The sequence below is a fragment of the Marmota flaviventris genome, chromosome 4, assembly GCF_047511675.1.
Source record: "Marmota flaviventris isolate mMarFla1 chromosome 4, mMarFla1.hap1, whole genome shotgun sequence".
Lineage (NCBI taxonomy): Eukaryota > Metazoa > Chordata > Mammalia > Rodentia > Sciuridae > Marmota > Marmota flaviventris.
The window spans coordinates 121,672,204-121,691,298 of NC_092501.1; the positions used below are offsets into that span (position 1 = coordinate 121,672,204).

The window sequence follows — 19,095 nt, forward strand, 5'->3', positions numbered from 1 at the left end:
AAATAACTATCTATGGCAAATGTCTACCACACTGACTGGCACAATTGCTAGGGTGTTCGCTGGGTTGGGAGTGGCACGGTCCCCTGCCAGGCCATCGAGCAGGATGGCTCATTCTTGTGCACACTGCAAGGCGCCGGGTTCACTCTGCCTTTACACTGTGATTTCTTCCCTTAATAAACCAACCCTCTCTGAGTAAAGCCGGGTCTGGCGGGACTACAGCAATTAAGAGCTCAACCTACTTGTCTTCTTGCCTCCCACTCTTTCCAACACCCGATAGAGCCTCCCAGGGTCATGGGCTCCCTGATACTTTTTTTGCAGCGAGGCGGAGCATTTCCCCATCCGTTTCACCGACAAGGAAACTGAGGCTCGGGGAGGCTGTGGCAGATGGTGGGAAGTAGTGGCGCTCCAGTCTTAGCACAAACTCTTAGGAACTCTAGCTGCTCCAAAGACTGCCCGTGGGTCGGGTTGTCAGGGTGTGTGGGGAAAGCGGAGGGTAAATATTTGGGGCTGTAACCCGGGCTCCGGCCACAATTCGTCACTGCGGTCCACAGGCGGGCGCGTGGCGAGGGCGGTGCTTCGGGGACCGGGGCGTCCCCGAGGTCGGCAGGGACCGACCCCCGCGGCTCCGGCTTCCGCGGCCTCGCCCCGCCCCGCCCCGCCTCCGCCCGCGGCTATAAGACCGCGGGGCTGGCGGTGGCGGGAGCCTGAGACCGAGCGGACGCGGGCTGGGTTGGGAGCAGCTCGGTGGGATCCGAGCCTGACGGAGGGAGAGGCAGGGCGCGAGGGTGAACCCGGCAGCCGCTCCGATCTCAGCGCACAGTCCCCGGCTGGCACCTCGCAGGGCCTCCCCGCCACGCGCGCCGTGCCGAGCCCAGCTGCCCCATGAAGCCTCCCGCAGCTCAGGGCAGCCCCGCGGCCGCCGCAGGTAAGTGTGGGGTCCTAGGCTCCCCTCAAAACCCAGCGGGGGGTGGGGGTGGGCGAGAGAAGAGGAGTCCCTTGTTGTCCCTTTACGCCCCGCTCCCTTCCTTCGTCACCCGCGGGACCCTACCCACTGGTAACCGCGCGCGCGGGCGGATGCCGCTTAGCTCCTCGCGTAGGACTAGGGATCCGAGCTCGACACGTAACGGGCACCTCCTGACTCAGTCTTCCCACTGCCACCAGATTCGCACGCGCCCGGGTGGAGCGAGCGTAGGGACAGGCGCCCGACAGCGCGTGGGAAAGACTGTGGCTGTGTCGATTAGCTGGAGGACCTTAGGCTTTCAGCCTCGCTGGTGCAGGCTCAGTTTCCTAATCTATGCAACAGGCTGGCTAGCTGGAGGCACTTTGGAGAGTGGTTGAGGATTGAAAGAACTGCATGAACGTCACCTGAAAAAAGTGCAGTAAATGTTAGTTATCCTAGGGAGTCTAGCGGTCCCCTCCTGCCCCCAAGAGTAGCTAACCGCAGCCCCCATCAACTGAGCTGACCGTCCCTGACCCCAGGCCCAGCCATGGACTCCGCGGCTGCCGCAGACCTGACCGATGCGTTGTGTGAGTTTGACGCGGTGCTGGCTGACTTCACGTCGCCCTTCCACGAGCGCCACTTCCACTACGAGGAGCACCTGGAGCATATGAAGAGGCGCAGTAGCGCCAGCGTTAGTGACAGCAGCGGCTTCAGCGACTCAGAGAGTAAGTGTGACCCCTTGCTAGGACAGTGTCCCCGTGACTTCACTGCTCAGGCTTTAGCCTCAGTTTGCTTTATCTGTAAATAGACATGAGGGGGTCAGGGAACCGAGACCTAAGTTCCAGGAGTCCTGGAAAGTTGAGTCTTCAGGACTTGTAAGCCCAGCAGTGGTGGGACCCATGAAGGTAGTCGCGGAAGGCTTTTGAAGGACACGTTTACCTCTTGCCTACAGGTGTGTCATGAGCCCGTGGCAGGACTCCTGGGACCTCAGCCAGGCCTTTCCACAGTTTCCTCTCCTTCTCCTCCTTTCCATTTCTGACCCTTCTGAGCTATAACTTTTTAGAGTATATGGAACAACAAGAGTCACCTGAATGGTGGTGGTGGTGGTGGTGGTGGGGGTGGTGGTGGGGTCATGGGTGGACACAGTACTGAAACATTTGTGAAACCAGAGAAGATTTCATAAGCTGCTGTTCTTGGAATTTTTGAAATAACTTCTTGCCCTTTCTTCTGGCCCCGAGCTCCCAGACTTGTTGCTCCATTGTACGCAGTTTTGAAAGAATCTCTGGCACTGCAGAATTCAAGAACAAGGGTTTTAAGAGTGTCCCTCTTCCTTAAGGCGGTGGGTCACCCAGCCTGGAGGGGGAGCTAGAGAGTAATGTCATGGAGGGGATTCCTGGTAATCTTTCTTACAAAGGGGTCTGCCTCGGGACTTCTTTGTCCCAAAAAAATCTTGTAAAGAGACAGTTTTTACTTTTTTCCCCAGGAATTCAAATGCCCTGTATGATTATGGATATCTGTTTGGATGTCAGCAGATTTGGCAACTTTTTAATATTACATGATTGTTGATTTTCAAATCCTGGATTACTTTATTGTTTTTCAAAGTGAATTTAGAATTCGTCTGTTTATTCTTGACCCCTTAATCCCTAGATGGGTTGTAAGCATGAATGCCACTACCTTTGCTGCCTTTAATTCTGAGGGTAAAAGGAATGGCCTTATGATTCTCTTGTTTTGAAATCTGAAGCTTTCTCTTGTTATTGGGCAAAAGATTCATGCAAGACTTGCTCCTGAGCTATTGTCCTGACAAGGGATGTGGATCCTTATCACCCTGGTTGGGGTCTGAGTCAGAAATCAGTTCCAGTTTCCTTGGCAGCCCTGCCAGAGAGTTAGAACAAGCTGTAACATTTGAGTAGAAAAGGGATGGAAAACTGTGCTCTTAATATTTCCTTAGAATTTTGGGGTTTTATTGCTAATGACCTGACTGCTCATTTTCAATGTCAAAGGGAAGTCTTCAAATTTTTGAACTTTTTCAATATCGATGGCCAGACTTAAACTTGTCTCCTTTTTATTGGGGCATGGAGCAAGTTCTTCAAATACAAATTCTTTCCTCCGTGGAAGAAAGCCGCGATAGTCTTGTCATTCCTGCTCTGTGGCAAAGAGCAGCTCCTTTTAAAGCCATAGCGTCATTCTGCTAGAATACAACCTGAGCATGTCCATTCATGGCTACTCATACTTTCCACTGGGTGGGATTTCAGATCTTCATGCATTTTCAGGAGTCTCGGAGAATGAACTGACACACATTCTTAACAGTTTGGGGGGAGATACTTGGGATAGAACTTGTGGTTTTTTTTTTAGGGTATATGTGTATATTTTCCTTTCTGCTTTTGTTGTTAACTGTTAACATAACCCTTAGTTTGGTGGTTAGAGAAGTAATGGGAAGGGTCTAAAGAAGGCTCAAATGACATTCATCTTTGCTATAAATGTGTAGTTTGTTTCCCACAAGACTAGTTAGAAATAATCTTGGCAGGAGTTGTGTGTATCTAAATAGTAATTTCTTAAGGAAGCATAATATGTGTATTTTAATTGCTGCCAAGAATTGAGCACAGACATTTGTTATACTCATTTGTCTGTTTGATGTTTTTCTGAAGAAGAAAATGCAGGGGAGGTAGAGCCTATTGAAAATTAGCTTTCTGGAGGGGGACAACCAGGGTAATGAGAGTAACAACAGCTCACTTTTGCCAAGCCCTTACTATCATTATTCTGATAATAATTTATTAGCTCTTGCTATTAGTGATCTCTTTTTTTTAAAAAAAAAACTTGCCCTCTTTAATGCTTAAAAAAACACTAAAATGCACATATGAGACTATATCGTACAGATCAGAATCATTGGAACCAGTGTCTTTCATGAAAACGCTATGTATGAAGCTATAACCAGTGTTACCTGGTTTGTCCTCTACCTTTTACAACTCTGTTTCTCAGAGGGTGCAATAAAGGCACAAAGGAGATCAAAACAGGATTCCTGTTTCTTTGAAGAGCACTACTTCTTCCACCCAAAGAAGTAAGTTACTTAGGAAAGAAGGATGGATATTGAATGAGGACTACTCTTCCTGTTCCCACTTTCAGGGAGACCTCCTAAGACATGAAGGGGGCAAAATAAGATTGCAGAATAAAAATTCACATTAGGGATGGATTCAAATGGTAGTTGGTTAAAACAGGGTAGTATCTTTCCCACAGATTTGTATTCCAACATATATCACATACTTTACTGGGAGCATCTTTAACTTAAGCAGTAAAAGAGCAATCCAGCTGGGAGCTAGGGCAGTGTTTTTCAAACTTGACTCTTAGAGGTGCTTTAGAAGTTGTGAATATTTTTGTTTTAAATCTATCTATCTATCTATCTATCTATCTATCTATCTATCTATGTTGTAGTTTATGTTTTTAATGTGGTGCTGAGGATCAAACCCAGCACCCTGTACATGCTAGGTGAGCACTCTACTGCTGAGCCACAACCCCAGCCCCCATTTAAATTTATTTTTAAGAATATATATTTTTAGTATTTTAAAAATTATGAAAATACAATAGCATGATTTCTCCACTGTGTTTAATCAAAATTTTACTCATTATAGTCCACATTTTAACCAGTATGGTAATTTCTATTACCTGACTTTATAAAAAGTTTATAACATTATCCTAAACCTTAAAAGATGGTATGAATTTTTGTCCTTGAATGTTTTGGCGTTTTGCCTTTTTCCTTTGCAGGGGGTGGGGTGGGTGGTGGTGGTGGTGTGGGTGGAGATGTTTTGATACTTAATAGGGAAAGTCTGTGGTCTACTGTGTGTCCTCAGCTATAATGATATCATAGACCATATTTGGGAATAAGGAACTGGCTTCTTCAGCATGAGCAACATATACCAAATCTACATATCTTTGCCTAGACTATTCTGGTCTAGCCCTAGGTGAGGGAACATCTTGGGTTCTAGGGGACCAGAATGACAGCATATCATTTGATGTGATTTGGGAGCCACTGAGACTAGAACCTGGATTTATTGAAACCCTGAGTGGATAAAGCCAGGTAGGAAGCTTTCCGGATGTTTGGTACTGTGTTAGGAATTCTGGATGAGTGACAGATCTTACTCTGGCCAGGGTGGTGAAACTGAGTATAGGTGCTCTTTCTTATTGTATTCCACTGTAGTGAGGCTGTCAGAATCTAGATTTTGGGGAAGAGAGTCCCCACCCCACCTGTCTCTGCCATTCCCTGTGGGAACAGGGAAACAGATCCAAGGCTTTCTTTTTCTCAGTTAATTACTATAGTTTGCTTGCTGTAAACGTGTGGGATTGTTCTATATTTACAGGAGCTCTGGGCAAGGTTTACTGTCTGTGGTTTTACTTCCCTCTAGAGTAGCACATGTCAGTGCTAACCCTAAATTACCTTTCCCCCCCCGCTGCCCTCCCCAACTAAAAAAAAACACGTCTACTTTTTAAACAAGTCTCTTGTTTTTGCCTGGAGTTTCTTAAACTCTGTTGGTGTACCTAAAGTTAATTTGGTTGTATATTTAATATGCTTTTACTTCTTTTGATGCTGTCTTAGAAAACCCAACCCCAGAATTTGAGTTCCCTGGCTTCGGTGCACTAAGAGAACCTGGCAAGGATATTTCCAGTAGGAGAGTTAAGATGATTGTGAGAGAACTTCAGAGCAGATTGAAGTAGATCTTACAGGCCCTCACATATTGAGCCATAAAACCTGCCAAGTTTCCCCAAATCATCCCACTATGGGTCCATGGAGCCTCTATTAATAGCACCTCCTGATACCAGGGTGGGGCATTAATACATGAATACACTATCAGCCAGGGACACATTGCTGTCACTTTATCAGACTAACTGGTTGATGTTTTGCAAGGAATAGAGTTCCAGGAAATGGGAAGTCAGGACTTGCTTACCACAACACCTACTATGAGATTACACATTATAAGTGTGTAATAAAAGTCTGTGGAAAGAAGTTTTATTGGGTAAAGGATGAAGAGAAGTCTAGAGTTTGGGGTCCCTCTGTGTAGGGGGTTTGTTCTTGGGCCCTTCTCGAGAGAAACTTAAGAATTTTGCTACCATCTAAAAAAGAGCAGGATCCAGGGTCCAGAATATTGGTTTTCTTTTTTCTTACTTATGAGGACCTTTTCTCTCTTGGGTTTGCTATTTGCCATTTTTCTAGGAACTTTATTAAAATTACAGGCATCATATACAGGGCATCTGGCCTATAACTGCCCTTTTGCATGGTCTCTGTCCTATGAGATCTTTCCTTGGTGGCATGGCTTCGGGGCTCTTGGGGTTGCTTTTTTTCAAATGAATGGCAGATGTAGATTATTGCTATAGCTGCCATTTAGATGCAGGTTTGACTTAAGGATGCTGGGGCTTCATTTCCTCTTGATGGTTGAAGGTCGAACATCTCAGAATGTGGAGTTCGGTCAGCCCAGATGGTGTAAGGACATGGAAAGAGAGCAGGATGGCAATGAGCCAGTGAGGCGCGACCCTGCGAGTGTGTGTGTGTGTGTGTGTGTGTGTGTGTGTGTGTGTGTGTGTTGGTGGTGGTGGCAGGGGCAGGGAGAGGGGAAGCCAGCGCATGCTAAGCTGGCATGCCTGTGTGTATGTATGTTTTTATATATAGTGATACTGTAAGTAGTATTTTGTGTCTCTCCCTCCCTTGTTGTTGCCCGTGTAGCATGAGTTCATTAACAAGAAGAGACAACTTCTGACCATTATAGGAGTTTGGCTTGTGACTGAATTTATCAGTCAAGTAAAAGTCTGGGAGTAGTTTTCTGAGTTTGAGGAATGTACTTGATGAAGGCATTTAGCATGTGGGTCAGGTTCTGAAGGAGCAAAGGCAAGGGCTGTCCTCTGAGATTATGGCTCTTCTGCTGTTTCCTAAGCCAGCTGGGTTAGTTGAACTTTTCCCAAATCCTCACTGGATACCCTTTTTCCTCCCTCCCGTTTTCTTTCTTTCTCCCCGCCTTCCCTCCCTCCCCTTCCCTCCCTCTTTTCCTCCTTCCCATTTTCTCTCCCCTCCGCCTCCCACCCTCCCTTTCTCCCTTCTTTACTTACTTCTTTCCTTTTTATGATACAGGTGATTAAACTCAGGGTCACCTTATCACTGAGCTACATCCACAGCCCTTTTTATTTTGAGACAGAGTTTCCCTAAGTTGCTGAGGCTGGCCTCAAACTTGTGATTCTCTTGTCTCAGTCTCCTGAGTCTCTCAGTTGGGTGTATGTACCACTGCACCCAACTTGGATACCCATTTCCCCTACTATCCTTTTTTGCAATGTGCTTTTCTATGTTGAGATATTTTTCCTTCTACAAACATTTGCTAATGTTTGGTCTACTTGTCTGGAGAGCAGGAAAAAAAGTGATATTTTTCTCCTATCCCGAACATGAGTATATGAGGGTATAAAATTGCTGGAGATATTGGGCCTAACAGAGATGAAGTTCAAAGTCAGGGGAAGGTGCATACGGGGTGGAGTGAGGTGTGGTGATGAAGCTGACTCCCAAATGCCAGCTGTTCTGGGAGATAGAGACCAGAGAGGTGCCCTCTGAGCTCTGGGCCAGCAAGTCTTGGAGCTGGAACTTTGCCCAAGGACAGGCATGACTTGCTTGATGTCTTTCAGAGCCAAGGGCCTCATATACCTTCCTCTGGTTTGTGACCTGACTCTGGGACTCTCTCTAGTTTTCTTACATCATCTCCTCCCCACAAGTGTCTCAGGCTCTATCTGTGGTAGTTCCCCTGGTTATTGCACAGTCACAGACAGTGATCCATAGGTCCAAAGTCAGCACAACCACTTTCCTTTGTGCAAGGGACTGCTTGAGAGGTGATAAACCAAGCTGAAGGGCTTCCCAAGTCAAGTTTTGGAGAATACCAGTGCCTGAGAAATATTAAGAAGAGGGCCACAGAAATATGTCCCTGTGTCAAGTGCACTTGGGAATAAGGCCCAAACTGGCTTCTTTATCACGAGACATCTCAGGAACGTTAAAAGTGGGAATGCCAAGGGTGCTAAGTGTTTCTATAACTTAGTTGATTATGCAGCTTCTTTTCAAAGGACTAACATTTTGAGGAGTAGATTTGGGGGCATATGTAGGTATAAGGTTGGGTGTTTGGATCTTGGTGTTCATCATCAAAGCCCTGAAAAATAATTGTGGTCCTATTAGGTGACCCAGGCTGGACCCCTGGAAGGAAGAAAAGATTGTGAGCACTGGTCACAAGGATATGCTGGGCATGTTTAGAAAAGTGGACGAGATAGGCATATAGGCCAGAAATAAAGAGAAGATAAGATGGCACCTGGGACTGGGAGAAGGTAGGAGAAGAGGGAGCCACATATCTGGGAAGGTGTAGCAGCCTTTTAGGGCTGAAGCTGAACTCTCTCAGAACCAGAAACCTCTTTCTGCAACCTGATTCTTTTAAACTTGGATATCCTTTTTAATGTAGTCAAGTTCATATTTTAGTTAAAGGAACCAAAAGGCAAGATGTTTTTGCCTCCCCCTGAGCTGGAGGGAACTGGCTTCAAGTGAAGGAAGCCCAAGGAGGAGTAGGAGCCTGCCAGACCCTTGTTATTCAGCTGCCCTGACTCACCTGAAGAACTTTCCAGAGCTCATCTCTCCTACCACCTCGGCTGGCTTTGTGTGCTCTTTTACCCAGAAAGGCTGTTCCATCGCCACCTCAGCAGCCACATCCTGCTTCCGCTGGCGGCTCTGCCTTTGAGCCCTTTGCCTTGGTGCTGCTCCCTTTCTCTTCACCACCCCACAGCTGGGCTAGCTATGGTTTGATTTCCTCTACCTTGGGTAGGACTCAGAGACGAAGAATCTCAGAACTTCAGAGCAGGGAGGGTCTTTAAGGATTCTTTAGCCCACATTTCTGTTTTATTGCTGGGTACACTGAGGCCCAGAGATACTGCCTTGCTCAAGGGAACTTGAGTGCTCAGTAGCTAAGCTGCTTTGAGTCCTTCTGCAGTCCAGCCCTGGCTCTGGGTCCTTGCCTTGCTGTTGTGCTAGTCTCTGGGGTTATAAGAATAGAAGGAGCTATGAAATCCCTTGCATGTCTGTAGTAGGTAGCCCACCAGGAATAGAAGCCTCCTCTTCTTCTTTTTTATTGTTATAGTGCATTATAATTATACATAGTAATAGAATTTGTTGTTTCCTGTTTACAGATGCCCCCTATATTAACAACATAATTTGGCCAATTTCACAGGAACAGAAATCTGTATCTTTGACTCTACTTGTTTCTAGAGTGCAGAATCTTGGGGAAATCCACAACAAAGACTCTCAAGAGCAGTGCAGAGGATTATTAAGCCATAGGATCCACCTTTGTTTGTATCTTAGGGGGTTCCGAGAGCAGGGGGACATTTTTCATGGAAGATGATTCCTTATTTCTAACATGCCAAACCAACCCCCCCCCCCCCCCACCCATCAGTCAAGCACTGGCTTGACCACTGGGTCTGACACCTGTTCAATAGGCTCTTGGGTGCTAGCCAAGGTCTGGTCCTACTGATCCCCTTACACTTTGGTCTGTTTGACTAGAAACACACACATACACTCACCTGCCCCAAATCATTTCAGGGCATGAATGTAAGATCTCAAAATCTACCTGATTTTTTTTACTAGCTTTGCAACTTTCAGAGCTAAACGATTGTTTATGAGTAATTAACAGACTAATGGGTCTACAGCTGAGTGCTATTTCTAATGAGTATGTTTTCTTTTCTGGAAGGTGCAGATTCACTTTATAGGAATAGTTTCAGCTTCAGTGATGAAAAGCTGAATTCTCCAACAGAGGCCACCCCAGCTCTGCTCTCATCCACTGTTGCTCCTCGGAAAGGTAAGCTCACTGGTTGGAGTGTGAGCTTTTCTGCTTTTAATTTTCCTTCCCTTCCCAATCCTTCTCTTTTCCTCTTGTTCCTAACCAATCTTTTCCAAATATGAAAAACAAATAGATAAGACTAATATCAGTATGGTAGAGTGTGAACTGGAATTTGTAATTCCTCAGGGTTTTGATCTGTGTGAGGACAAGAGTAAATAATTTGGGGTAGACAACCTGCATTCATGGGGGAAAAGATGACTTGTAGATTCCAGACTGTTCTTTCTCATTGTAAACATGACTGTGCCAAGATGATAGTGCTTCTTTCTGTTCTCCTCCCAAGCTACTTGGTTCTAGAATTTAAAAATAAGCAATTTGGCTTTGCAGAAAGGATTTTTTTTTAGTGTATTAACTATTTAACCAAAGCTTTCACATGACCAATTTAGTAATTAATTTATGTCATCATTATGAGACAAGAAGTGGCCTAACATGATCCAGAATAGCAGCTCCAGCCTGTCTCTACTGTGATATTAATAGATCTAAACAGTTTTTAAAGATGCATGAGCAGTTTCTTAATTTTGGGAATTGACAGAGTGTCTCCAACTGGAGAGCTGAATGTTCTGTTGTACTGGACAAGCGCCCTTTTGAAAACAAAAGAAGTTTTCTTCCCCCCACTAAGGAAAGTTATACTTGCTGAAAATAGTTGCAGAATGTAATAAAAATGAAACATATTTTAAAAGAAATATGAAGATTCCATCACTTTTCTCAATCTGGCACTGGCCGAACTTCTCTTTTTTCTGAAGGAGATATTTTTAAAATTCCCTTCTCAACACCGCAATCCTAGCAGCCACTGGGGATTCGGCCACGGTTCAGCTCTCTGTCTATAATGGATCTGTGGAATTCAGAGACAGAGCAGTCTAGAAAGTAGCTTAAACAGTGTCCAGATTTTGCTACCTGATCCTCTAGAGATAGGAATTAAAGCTGGGGAGGGGGAGCCTCTATTGGCAAACGGAATTGAAAAGTGAAAAACAATAAGCCGGTTGTAGCCAGTGGAGGATGAATAATAAAAATACCCAGTAATGCATTTTAGGGAAAGCACCAAGGGTAAATTCCACAGAAAAAATTAAAACATACAGAGAAAATACACATCTCAGGTTATTGAGAGATCAAAATCTAGATAAAGACTGTTACTTCTTGCTGGCACCACCATAGGACAAGGCTTCCTGGGCCCAGTCGCCTCACATCTCCTTCCCTGTGCCACTTAGAGGAGGAGCAGTGTAGTTCTTTATTCATTTTGTGCTGGAGGGGCTCTGAGGGCTACAGTACTGCCCTGGGGTGATAGGACAAGCAAGAATGCATCTGAAGGCGGGAGCCACAGGAATTACAGAATGTGGGGCTCCATTCCACACAGTGCCATGCTTGCTATTTTTGATCCATAACTCAGATCCTTATCAAGCAAAAAGTCAAAATATTTTGTTTTTCTTCCTTTCCCTCCTTTTCCTCCAAACTTTTAAGACAACAAAAGTGAGAGTCTTCTTCCAGCTTTAGGAGGGTGCAGGATGAGGGTGGTGGGAGAGCAGGTGATGAACTAAAAAGGAAATATTGAGGCTAGTCTTTAGCATTGGTTTCTGAGTTTACCATGAGTAAAGGTTGGAGCAGACACTTAGGACTGGTGACAGGACATGCTTCAGTAAAGTCTCTGAAGATACATGTAAAATGGAAATAATCCCTCACATAATGCTGGAAAACTCCAATGTGGGGTCATCAGCTGTCTCTGATGGGGAAACTGAACTCTCTCTCTTATTTTACAGCCAAATTAGGAGACACAAAAGAGCTAGAAGACTTTATTGCTGATCTTGACAGAACATTAGCAAGTAAGTACATGTCTGGCAATAAAAAAAAAAAAATCAGAAAACTAGCCGACCCCTTTGATAAAGTGCTGTAATGTCAACCAGCTTGCCTCGGGGCATGAGATTACATCATAAGGCTTCTTTAGGTTTCGAAATAGGACCCTAGTGGCTTGGAAAGAAATTCTGAGGATAAGCTTGTATTAAAGTAGACCACATTCCTTTCTAAACTGTGAGGACAGGTCCCTGGCGAACAATGGTGTTTTGTTTGGGGAAATAGAGGGTAAGCAAGACTGGAGTTTTACCTTCCTGATGGCTTGTCAGGTTCCTTAGAGAAGGAGAGCTGGTGGATCACATAAGCATTAAGCAGCAAACCAGAGAGTTCCATCCCAGGGAACCCTCTGGCTAATTTTCCCAGGTTAGATCCAGGAAACTTGGTGAGATCTGACTTTTAAGACTTAGGTGCCAAAGAAAGAATTGACGGTGTGAGGGGACCCATACCAATTACTGAATAACCTGGATTAAGGATACAGTACTTGTTTCCCATTTTGGAATCATACTAGTGGTAACCCAATTTGTGTGACCAAAGTTATTGGCAACTGAAGATATTAGATCATTAACAACAGTGGTGGTTGTGGGCTCTAGGGGAAGAATCCTTATAATCTATCCATATACCCTACTTAAAAAGGACAAGATTGGCCAGGCATCTTGGTGCATGCCTGTAATCCCAGCAGCTTGGGAGGCTGAGGCAGGAGGATCGAGAATTCAAAGCCAGCCTCAGCAAAAGTGAGTTGCTAAGCAACTCAGTGAGACCCTGTCTCTAAATAAAATACAAAAGAGGGCTGGGGATGTGGCTTAGTGGTCGAGTGCCCCTGAGTTCAATCCCCAGTAAACCACCCCACACCGAAAAGGGGGACAAGATTGTAAGACTCAGGAGGACCAACTCCAGCCTCCAGGATGAAATTTGTCCCAGCTCCTCCATTTTTTGGTGAAAGGGTTACTTTTCCATAAAAAGAATTCTGTGCAACCAAGTAAAATGTGAAAAATTAGATCCCAAACTATTTTAAAATAGCTCTGTTCTTAATACTCTTTTAGAAAGATGGAAACATCAGGTAGAAGGTCTTTGCATCATCTCTATTTACTTGAAGATTTTATTGCTCCTTTTCTTACATGCTGCTACACCCTATATCAGAAGACCTAGGCCTGTTTTGACAAGAGACTATTCTAACTGCAGCACAATTTGTATGAGACCTATGTAACAGGCCTGTCTACCTCATGGAAATTGCAGTTGGCCGCCCAGTCATTCCAGTTAATCAGACACACATTACGTGGGAAGCCTGCCATTAAGTTTGATGCTTTGATGCCTGTCTGAGACTGTGTGATGTGGTTAAGCATAGGAATCATGAACTTCTGTGAGTGACTGACCTTCTTTATATCCTGTTTACAGGTATGTGAAACGAGGAGTTCCAGGTCCTTTTATTACAAGAGAGAAGCTTCAGAAAGCTCCGAGGACTTGGTAAAATCAGCTACTAGAATATGCTGCCGGAGGCGATAGAGATGGACGCTCACCTACCACCAGGCCATTCTTAGACTCACTTTCAAATTAGCCCGTGGGCCCGTCTCTGGGCAATTTAGACAGTGAAACTGACTTTGTTGACCTGCCTGCAGCTTATTAGAACAGGTGATCTATGCTAATGTATTTTTCTCTTAAAACACAGCTTTCTTGTAATTTAAAGTGCTTTTATGAAAATATTTGTAATTAATTATATATAGTTGAAAATAGTAAAATGCTCTCCCCATTATAATATATTTTTGTATGCAAATAAAATTTGAACTGGAGTCTATAGTTTGTAAGCTTCCCTTCTCTTTATTTCTCTCCCTGTGTTTCCATTCAGTAATACTCTAGCAGGAACAAAAAAAATCAGCACATAAGATTATATATACCACATACTATGCTATTCTTTTTGGGGGGTGGTACCGAGAATTAAACTCAGGGGTATTCCTCAGACCTATTTTGTATTATATTTAGAGACAGGATCTCACTGAGTTGCTTAGTTCCTTGCCATTGCTGAGGCTGGCTTTGAATTCGAGATCTTCCTGCCTCAGCTGAGCTGCTAGGATTACTGTCATGTGCTGCTGCGCCCAGCTATAAATTGCACTCTCTTTAGCCTCTTTCTTCTCCTCAAGCTTCTGGGAAAGGTTTTATGTTGAAAGCAAATATTTATTTCTTTTTGAAGTTGAGATATTTTTATGGTTTGGGTATGAGGTGTCCCCTAAAAGATCGTGTTTTAATGCAGGAGTATTCAGAGGTGAAGTGCTTAGACTATGAGAGCTGTAACCTAATCTGTCCATCCTAGTTTGAATGGATTAACTGGGTGGTAACTGTAGGCAGGTGGGACATGGCTGGAGGAGGTGGGTCACTGGAGGCATGCCCTGCATCCCTTTCCCCTTCCCTCTCTGTGCTTCTGCTGCTGCTGTCCTTGCTCCACGATGTTCTGCCTCACCTTGGGCCCAGAGCAGGGGAGGTACTGACCATGGACTAAACCTTTGAAACTGTGAGCCCCTAATAAACTTTTCCTCCTTTAAGTTGTTCTTATCAGTTGTTCTTATCATTTTGGTCACAGTGACACAGTGCTGACTAACACAGAGATAATTCCCATTTTGTAACATGCAATTCAATGGATTTCAGTATATTCAAAGATATTGTAAACATCACCACTATCTAAATCTCTGCCTCTATGGATTTATATAGTCTGGAATTTCATATAAATGAAATATATGATGTTTTGTATCTAGTTTCTTTCACTTAGCATAAAATTTTTAAAGTTCATCTATGTTGTCGCATGAATCAGTACTTTAATCCCTTCTATGGTCCAGTAATATGTTCTTGTGTGGATATGCCACCTTTTGTTTATGAATCCATTGGTTAACGGACATTTGAATTAGTTCTACTTTTTGGCTAATGCATATACATGTGAAAGTATTTGTATGAATGTATGTTGTCATTTCTCTTTATTTTTTCATTTCACTAGGGGTTGAACCCAGGGACATTTAACCACTGAGCTTCATTCCCAGCCCTTTTAAAATTTTTTATTTCAAGACAGAGTCTTGCTAAGTTGTGTAGGCCCTTCACTAAATTGTTGAGGCTGGCCTTGAGCTTGTGATCCTCCTGCCTCAGCCTCCTGAGTCACTGGGAATACAGGCATGCACCACCATGCCTGGCCTTGTCATTTCTCTTGAGTGTATCACTAGAAGTGGAATTCCTGGGTCATGTGTTAACTGTATGTTTAACTTCTTGAGAAATTACCAAACGTTTTCAAAGCAGCTGCACATTCCCATTGGGTTGCATGCAGGTTTCAACTTCTCCACGTTCTCATCAACACTTGTAATTCTCTCTTTTTGAATATTGCCATCCTAGTGAGTGTGAAGTAGTACCTCATTATAGCTTTGTTTTGTATTTACTTTGTTTTACATTTTTCATGACAAAAGATGTCTTTATGTGTTTATTGGCCATTGTCATATCTCTTTGGAGACATATCTATTCAAATCCTTTGTCTGTTTTTAAAAATTGGACTCTGTTTTTTATGTCAAGTTACAGGAATTTCAATGTATTCTGGATACAAGCTCCTTATTGGGTATATGATTTACAGATATTTTCTTCAATTTTGTGTATTGTCTATTCACTTTTTTGTCCTTTGAAGCTTAAAAGTTTTATATTTTGAAGAAACCCATTTTATTTTTTTTCTGTTTGTTTCTTGTGGTATTGATGTCATAGCTAAGACATTGTTGTCTAATCTAAGATCACAGTTACCAGTATGCTTTCTTTTTAATAATTTTACTCCTGAAAGAATAGTTTTAGCTTTTAACATTTATGTCAGTGACATACTTTGAGTTAATTTTAGTATGTGATGTAGGACATAGGAGTCCAACTTCATTCTTTTGTGTGTGAATATCCAGTTGTCACAAAATAGCACTATTATTGAAAAGTCAATTTTTTTTCCCGTTGAATCATGTTGGTACCCTTGTGGAAAATCAAGTAGCCATAAATATATAGTTTTTTTAAAATGTATCTTCAATTCCATTCCACTGTTCTACATAACTATCCTTATTGTATTACTACATAGTCTTGATTATTATAGCTTTATAGTAAGTTTGAAATTCAAATGTGTGAATTGTATCCTTCTTTTGGTTGGTATGGGTCCCTTGCATTCCTTTAAAAATTTAGTATTACCTTGTTAATTTCTGCAAAAAAAGGCAGATGGGAGTTTTGTAGATTGTATTGAATTTATAGATTACTCGGTGGAGAGTTGACCTCTTAATGACGTTAGTCTCCTTTGCAGTTTTTAAACATAAAATATCTTTAAATTTGTTTTCTTTAATTTCTTTTGATCCTGTTTTGTAGTTTTCACAGTACAAATTTTGCCTGCCTTTCACTAAATTTCTTTATAAGTATTTTATTCATTTTGATGCTATTGTAAATAGAATGTTTTTCTTATTTTATTTCTAGGTTTCATTGCTAGCATATCGAAATACCATTGATTTTTGATATTGATCTTGTGTCTTGAAACCTTGCTATACTTGTTAATTATATCTAATAGTTTATGTGTGTGTAATTCTATATTACTTGCAAATAGAAATGTTTTACTTCTTCTTGCATATGCTGAATGCTAACCTCTTGTTTAGAACTTCCAGTATAATGTTGAAAAGAAATGGTGAGAGGACACCATCCTCATTTTGTCCCTGGTCTAAGAGAATAAGTTTCTTTCAGTATTTTTCATTAAGTATAATATTAGTTGTGGGATCTTTTTAAAAAAATCGAATGAACCCTTGAGTTGTTTTCTAAGCTTGATTTTTCCATTACCTGGATCTGGCACTTGTTCATGCATCAGAGCCTTGATTCCCTTTGGATAATTTTTTTTTTTTTTTCAATCAGGACACAAGTGGCTATTATTTTCACTGTAACTTTTATTACTGGCCTCTTTTGGAATTGAAGATCTAACTTAATTTGGCAGCTCTTTCTGTATGGGCTCCTGGGATCTGGATTCCCAAAGTTAGAAATGTAGTATGTGAAGTTTTATAAGGAAAGGAAATGGATTCTTTTTATAAGTGTGTGGGAAGGGCAGTTTGTGCTCCATAAACCCCTGTTGGATAATGACTTAGGGACAAGTGGCCTGTGGACTGAGTCACAACTTGGGGTTCTGGGAATGCCAAAAAAAAAAGTGTTTTAGAATTTCTCAAGATGTGTTTCAAGGATTATAGTCCTAACCTGTTTTGAAAAATAAGGATTAAGTTATTAAGGTATTAAGGTCATATACTTGAAAATGCTGTATGCTACATATTCCACTTAAATTTATTATGCATATTATTGTATAAGTTACTTAGGAGTCAGTCTAAGTTGCTGGATCAGAGAACCAAACAGTGTGGCTTGAAAAAGAGGGAAGTTTCTTTCTCCTTAGCATTCCCGAAATGAGTGGTACAGTGTTGGGAGGGTGGCTTTCTTATCCAAAGTGACTGCTCCTGATCTTATCACATTTACAGCCCAGCAATCAGAAAGGAGGAAAATCAAGTCAAGCTCAGGCCTGTTTCTTTCAACGACATGAGTAGAAGGCACAGTCACTTCTGCTCACTTCCCTGTGTTCAAGTCTTAATCAAATGGTCATTCCAAGCTGTGGGGGAGGCTGGGGAAGAGTTTCAGCTGAGCAGTTATTTGCTTAGCTAAAATTCGAGAATTCCATTATTTAAGAAAGATGAAGAGAATGGGTATTGGAGGGCATCTAGTCATCTTTTCTGTGGCACATTGAAACTTGGAAGTATCCTGCAGCTAAGAGACCTAGCTTTTGTCTTCTTTTTCTTTCTTTCTTTTTTTTTTTTTTGAAAAGCTGTCAATAATCCACAGCATTTTGGTGTTCCTTGGAACACCCCATGGGAAGTGCTATCACAGGTAACCTCATTCTTATGGGATCTATTGTACCCCACCTTCTCCAAGAGGATGGCTCTTGCAAACAGTTCAATTGCTACCTGGAGAATGTCAGCCAGCAGGCTTTTGGGAACAGAACGAGACTGGATATTACGAGGACAAAGCTGACATGTTTTTGACTGGGAATTTTCTAACTTCTAGGAGGAATAGCTAAAGCAAAACAAAAAACACTTCACACAAGTAAGAGGATCTAGTGTAGCCCAAAGAATCACAGGCCTGCCAGCCTCTGGACTGAGGCAGAGGAACCAACAGGAACCACCCACTTCATGTTGAGGTGAGCTACATCCTGCCTACCCCCAGGTGTGAGAAGGCTCATCTGAGTGGAGGGGCCAGAAGTGGTGATGGTCATCAGTCAAGATTGGGGACACTGAGGAAGTTTCTCCACAGAAATATCCCTCTAGGTGTGGGATGGGGGAGGGGGAGACATGGAGAACCCATTGTTCCTTGTCTGATGGGCCTTCACGCCAGATCAGTTTCAAATCTCAGCTTGACCACACACAGTACCTTGGACAGGATTTAAAACGATTTTTTTTTTTTTTTTAAAAGATGTGGATGGACACAATGCCTTTCATATATTTATTTATGTGGTGCTGAGCCTTGAACCCAGTGCCTCACACATGGTAGGCAAGCACAAAACCACTAAGCCACAACCCCAGCCCCTGGACAGGATTTTTAAACCTCTTAGCAGCTCTGCTTTTTCATTTGTAAAGTGGGGGTGTGAGTCCCTATCTTCCAAGATCATAGCCAAAATGAAATATAGAATATGAAAAGTGTTTGGTGCTCTTTCTCTTCTTCAAATCACAAGAACACTGGGCTGGGCTCTTGCACCCAAGGTAAAAGGAAGCTCTACTTACTGTGGTTGCTGAGGGCAGTTCTAACCCCACTGCTCCTTGTCTGATAGAAGAAAGCAGCAAATCTGGTCTAATGAGACCAGAGAACACAGACAAAGGCCAGGAGACTGGTTGAAGTCCCAACCCCACCAGTGACAAATCCCTTCTCCTCTCTGGGCCTCACATTCCTCTGGGTAAGCACAGGAGTGAGGCTAATCCTCCCTTCCTCAAACTTGCCTCTCTCTCCTGAAAAACAGATGGAATTTTTCTTGTTTTTTTGGTTGTGTGTTCCTTCCACACCCATATCCAAAATGTTTTCCTGTGTTAATTTATTTGGCTAAGAATGCTGGTAGTGAGAGACACTGAACAGGAAATGGCTGTCATAGCTGCTGTCTGCAAGTTTTGTTTTTTTTAAGGTTTTCTCCTGCACAGCTCACCTTCTCTGGGCGGCTTGGTATTACGTGCAAGAGTAAGTGGAAGGGGAAAGGGAAAGGGAAGCACATTTTTAGAAGAGAACATTTTCCTTCAAGTTCAAAGTTTACTGAAGGTCAAGGAATATGACTATCCACAATGGCAATAAAGGTGGCTGCTTTCCACCATAGGGCCTTTGTACTCGCAGTTCCCTTTGCCTAGAATGCCTTCTCTGTTCTGTTTTTCTAGTTAATTCTACTTCCCT

General features: G+C 43.0%; 1 protein-coding gene and 1 long non-coding RNA gene across 4 annotated transcripts in view; both read left to right on the top strand.

Annotated features, from left to right (window-relative positions):
- Positions 1–691: 691 nt before the first annotated feature.
- On the top strand, positions 692–13,458 carry Rgcc (regulator of cell cycle). Its single transcript, XM_027928933.2, has 5 exons — positions 692–925; positions 1,480–1,665; positions 9,679–9,786; positions 11,577–11,639; positions 13,060–13,458. The coding sequence occupies exons 1-5, from the start codon at positions 883–885 to the stop codon at positions 13,065–13,067; spliced, it is 408 nt and encodes a 135-aa protein (XP_027784734.1). The 5' UTR covers positions 692–882; the 3' UTR covers positions 13,068–13,458.
- A 4,278-nt stretch (positions 13,459–17,736) lies between these two features.
- Positions 17,737–19,095, top strand: part of LOC114087434 (uncharacterized) — a 29,694-nt gene continuing 28,335 nt past the window's right edge. For all 3 annotated transcript variants that reach the window (XR_003581822.2, XR_003581820.2, XR_003581821.1), the window contains exon 1: positions 17,737–17,863. This is a non-coding gene — a long non-coding RNA (uncharacterized lncRNA). The remainder of the gene's footprint in view (positions 17,864–19,095) is intronic.

Bases quoted from the DNA above. Each gene is read 5' to 3' on its own strand.
- Rgcc (XM_027928933.2), top strand. From the start codon at position 883: ATGAAGCCTCCCGCAGCTCAGGGCAGCCCCGCGGCCGCCGCAG. The intron at 1,666-9,678 runs GTAAGTGTGACC...CTTTTCTGGAAG, and splicing joins CGGCTTCAGCGACTCAGAGA to GTGCAGATTCACTTTATAGG. The intron at 9,787-11,576 runs GTAAGCTCACTG...CTTATTTTACAG, and splicing joins CACTGTTGCTCCTCGGAAAG to CCAAATTAGGAGACACAAAA.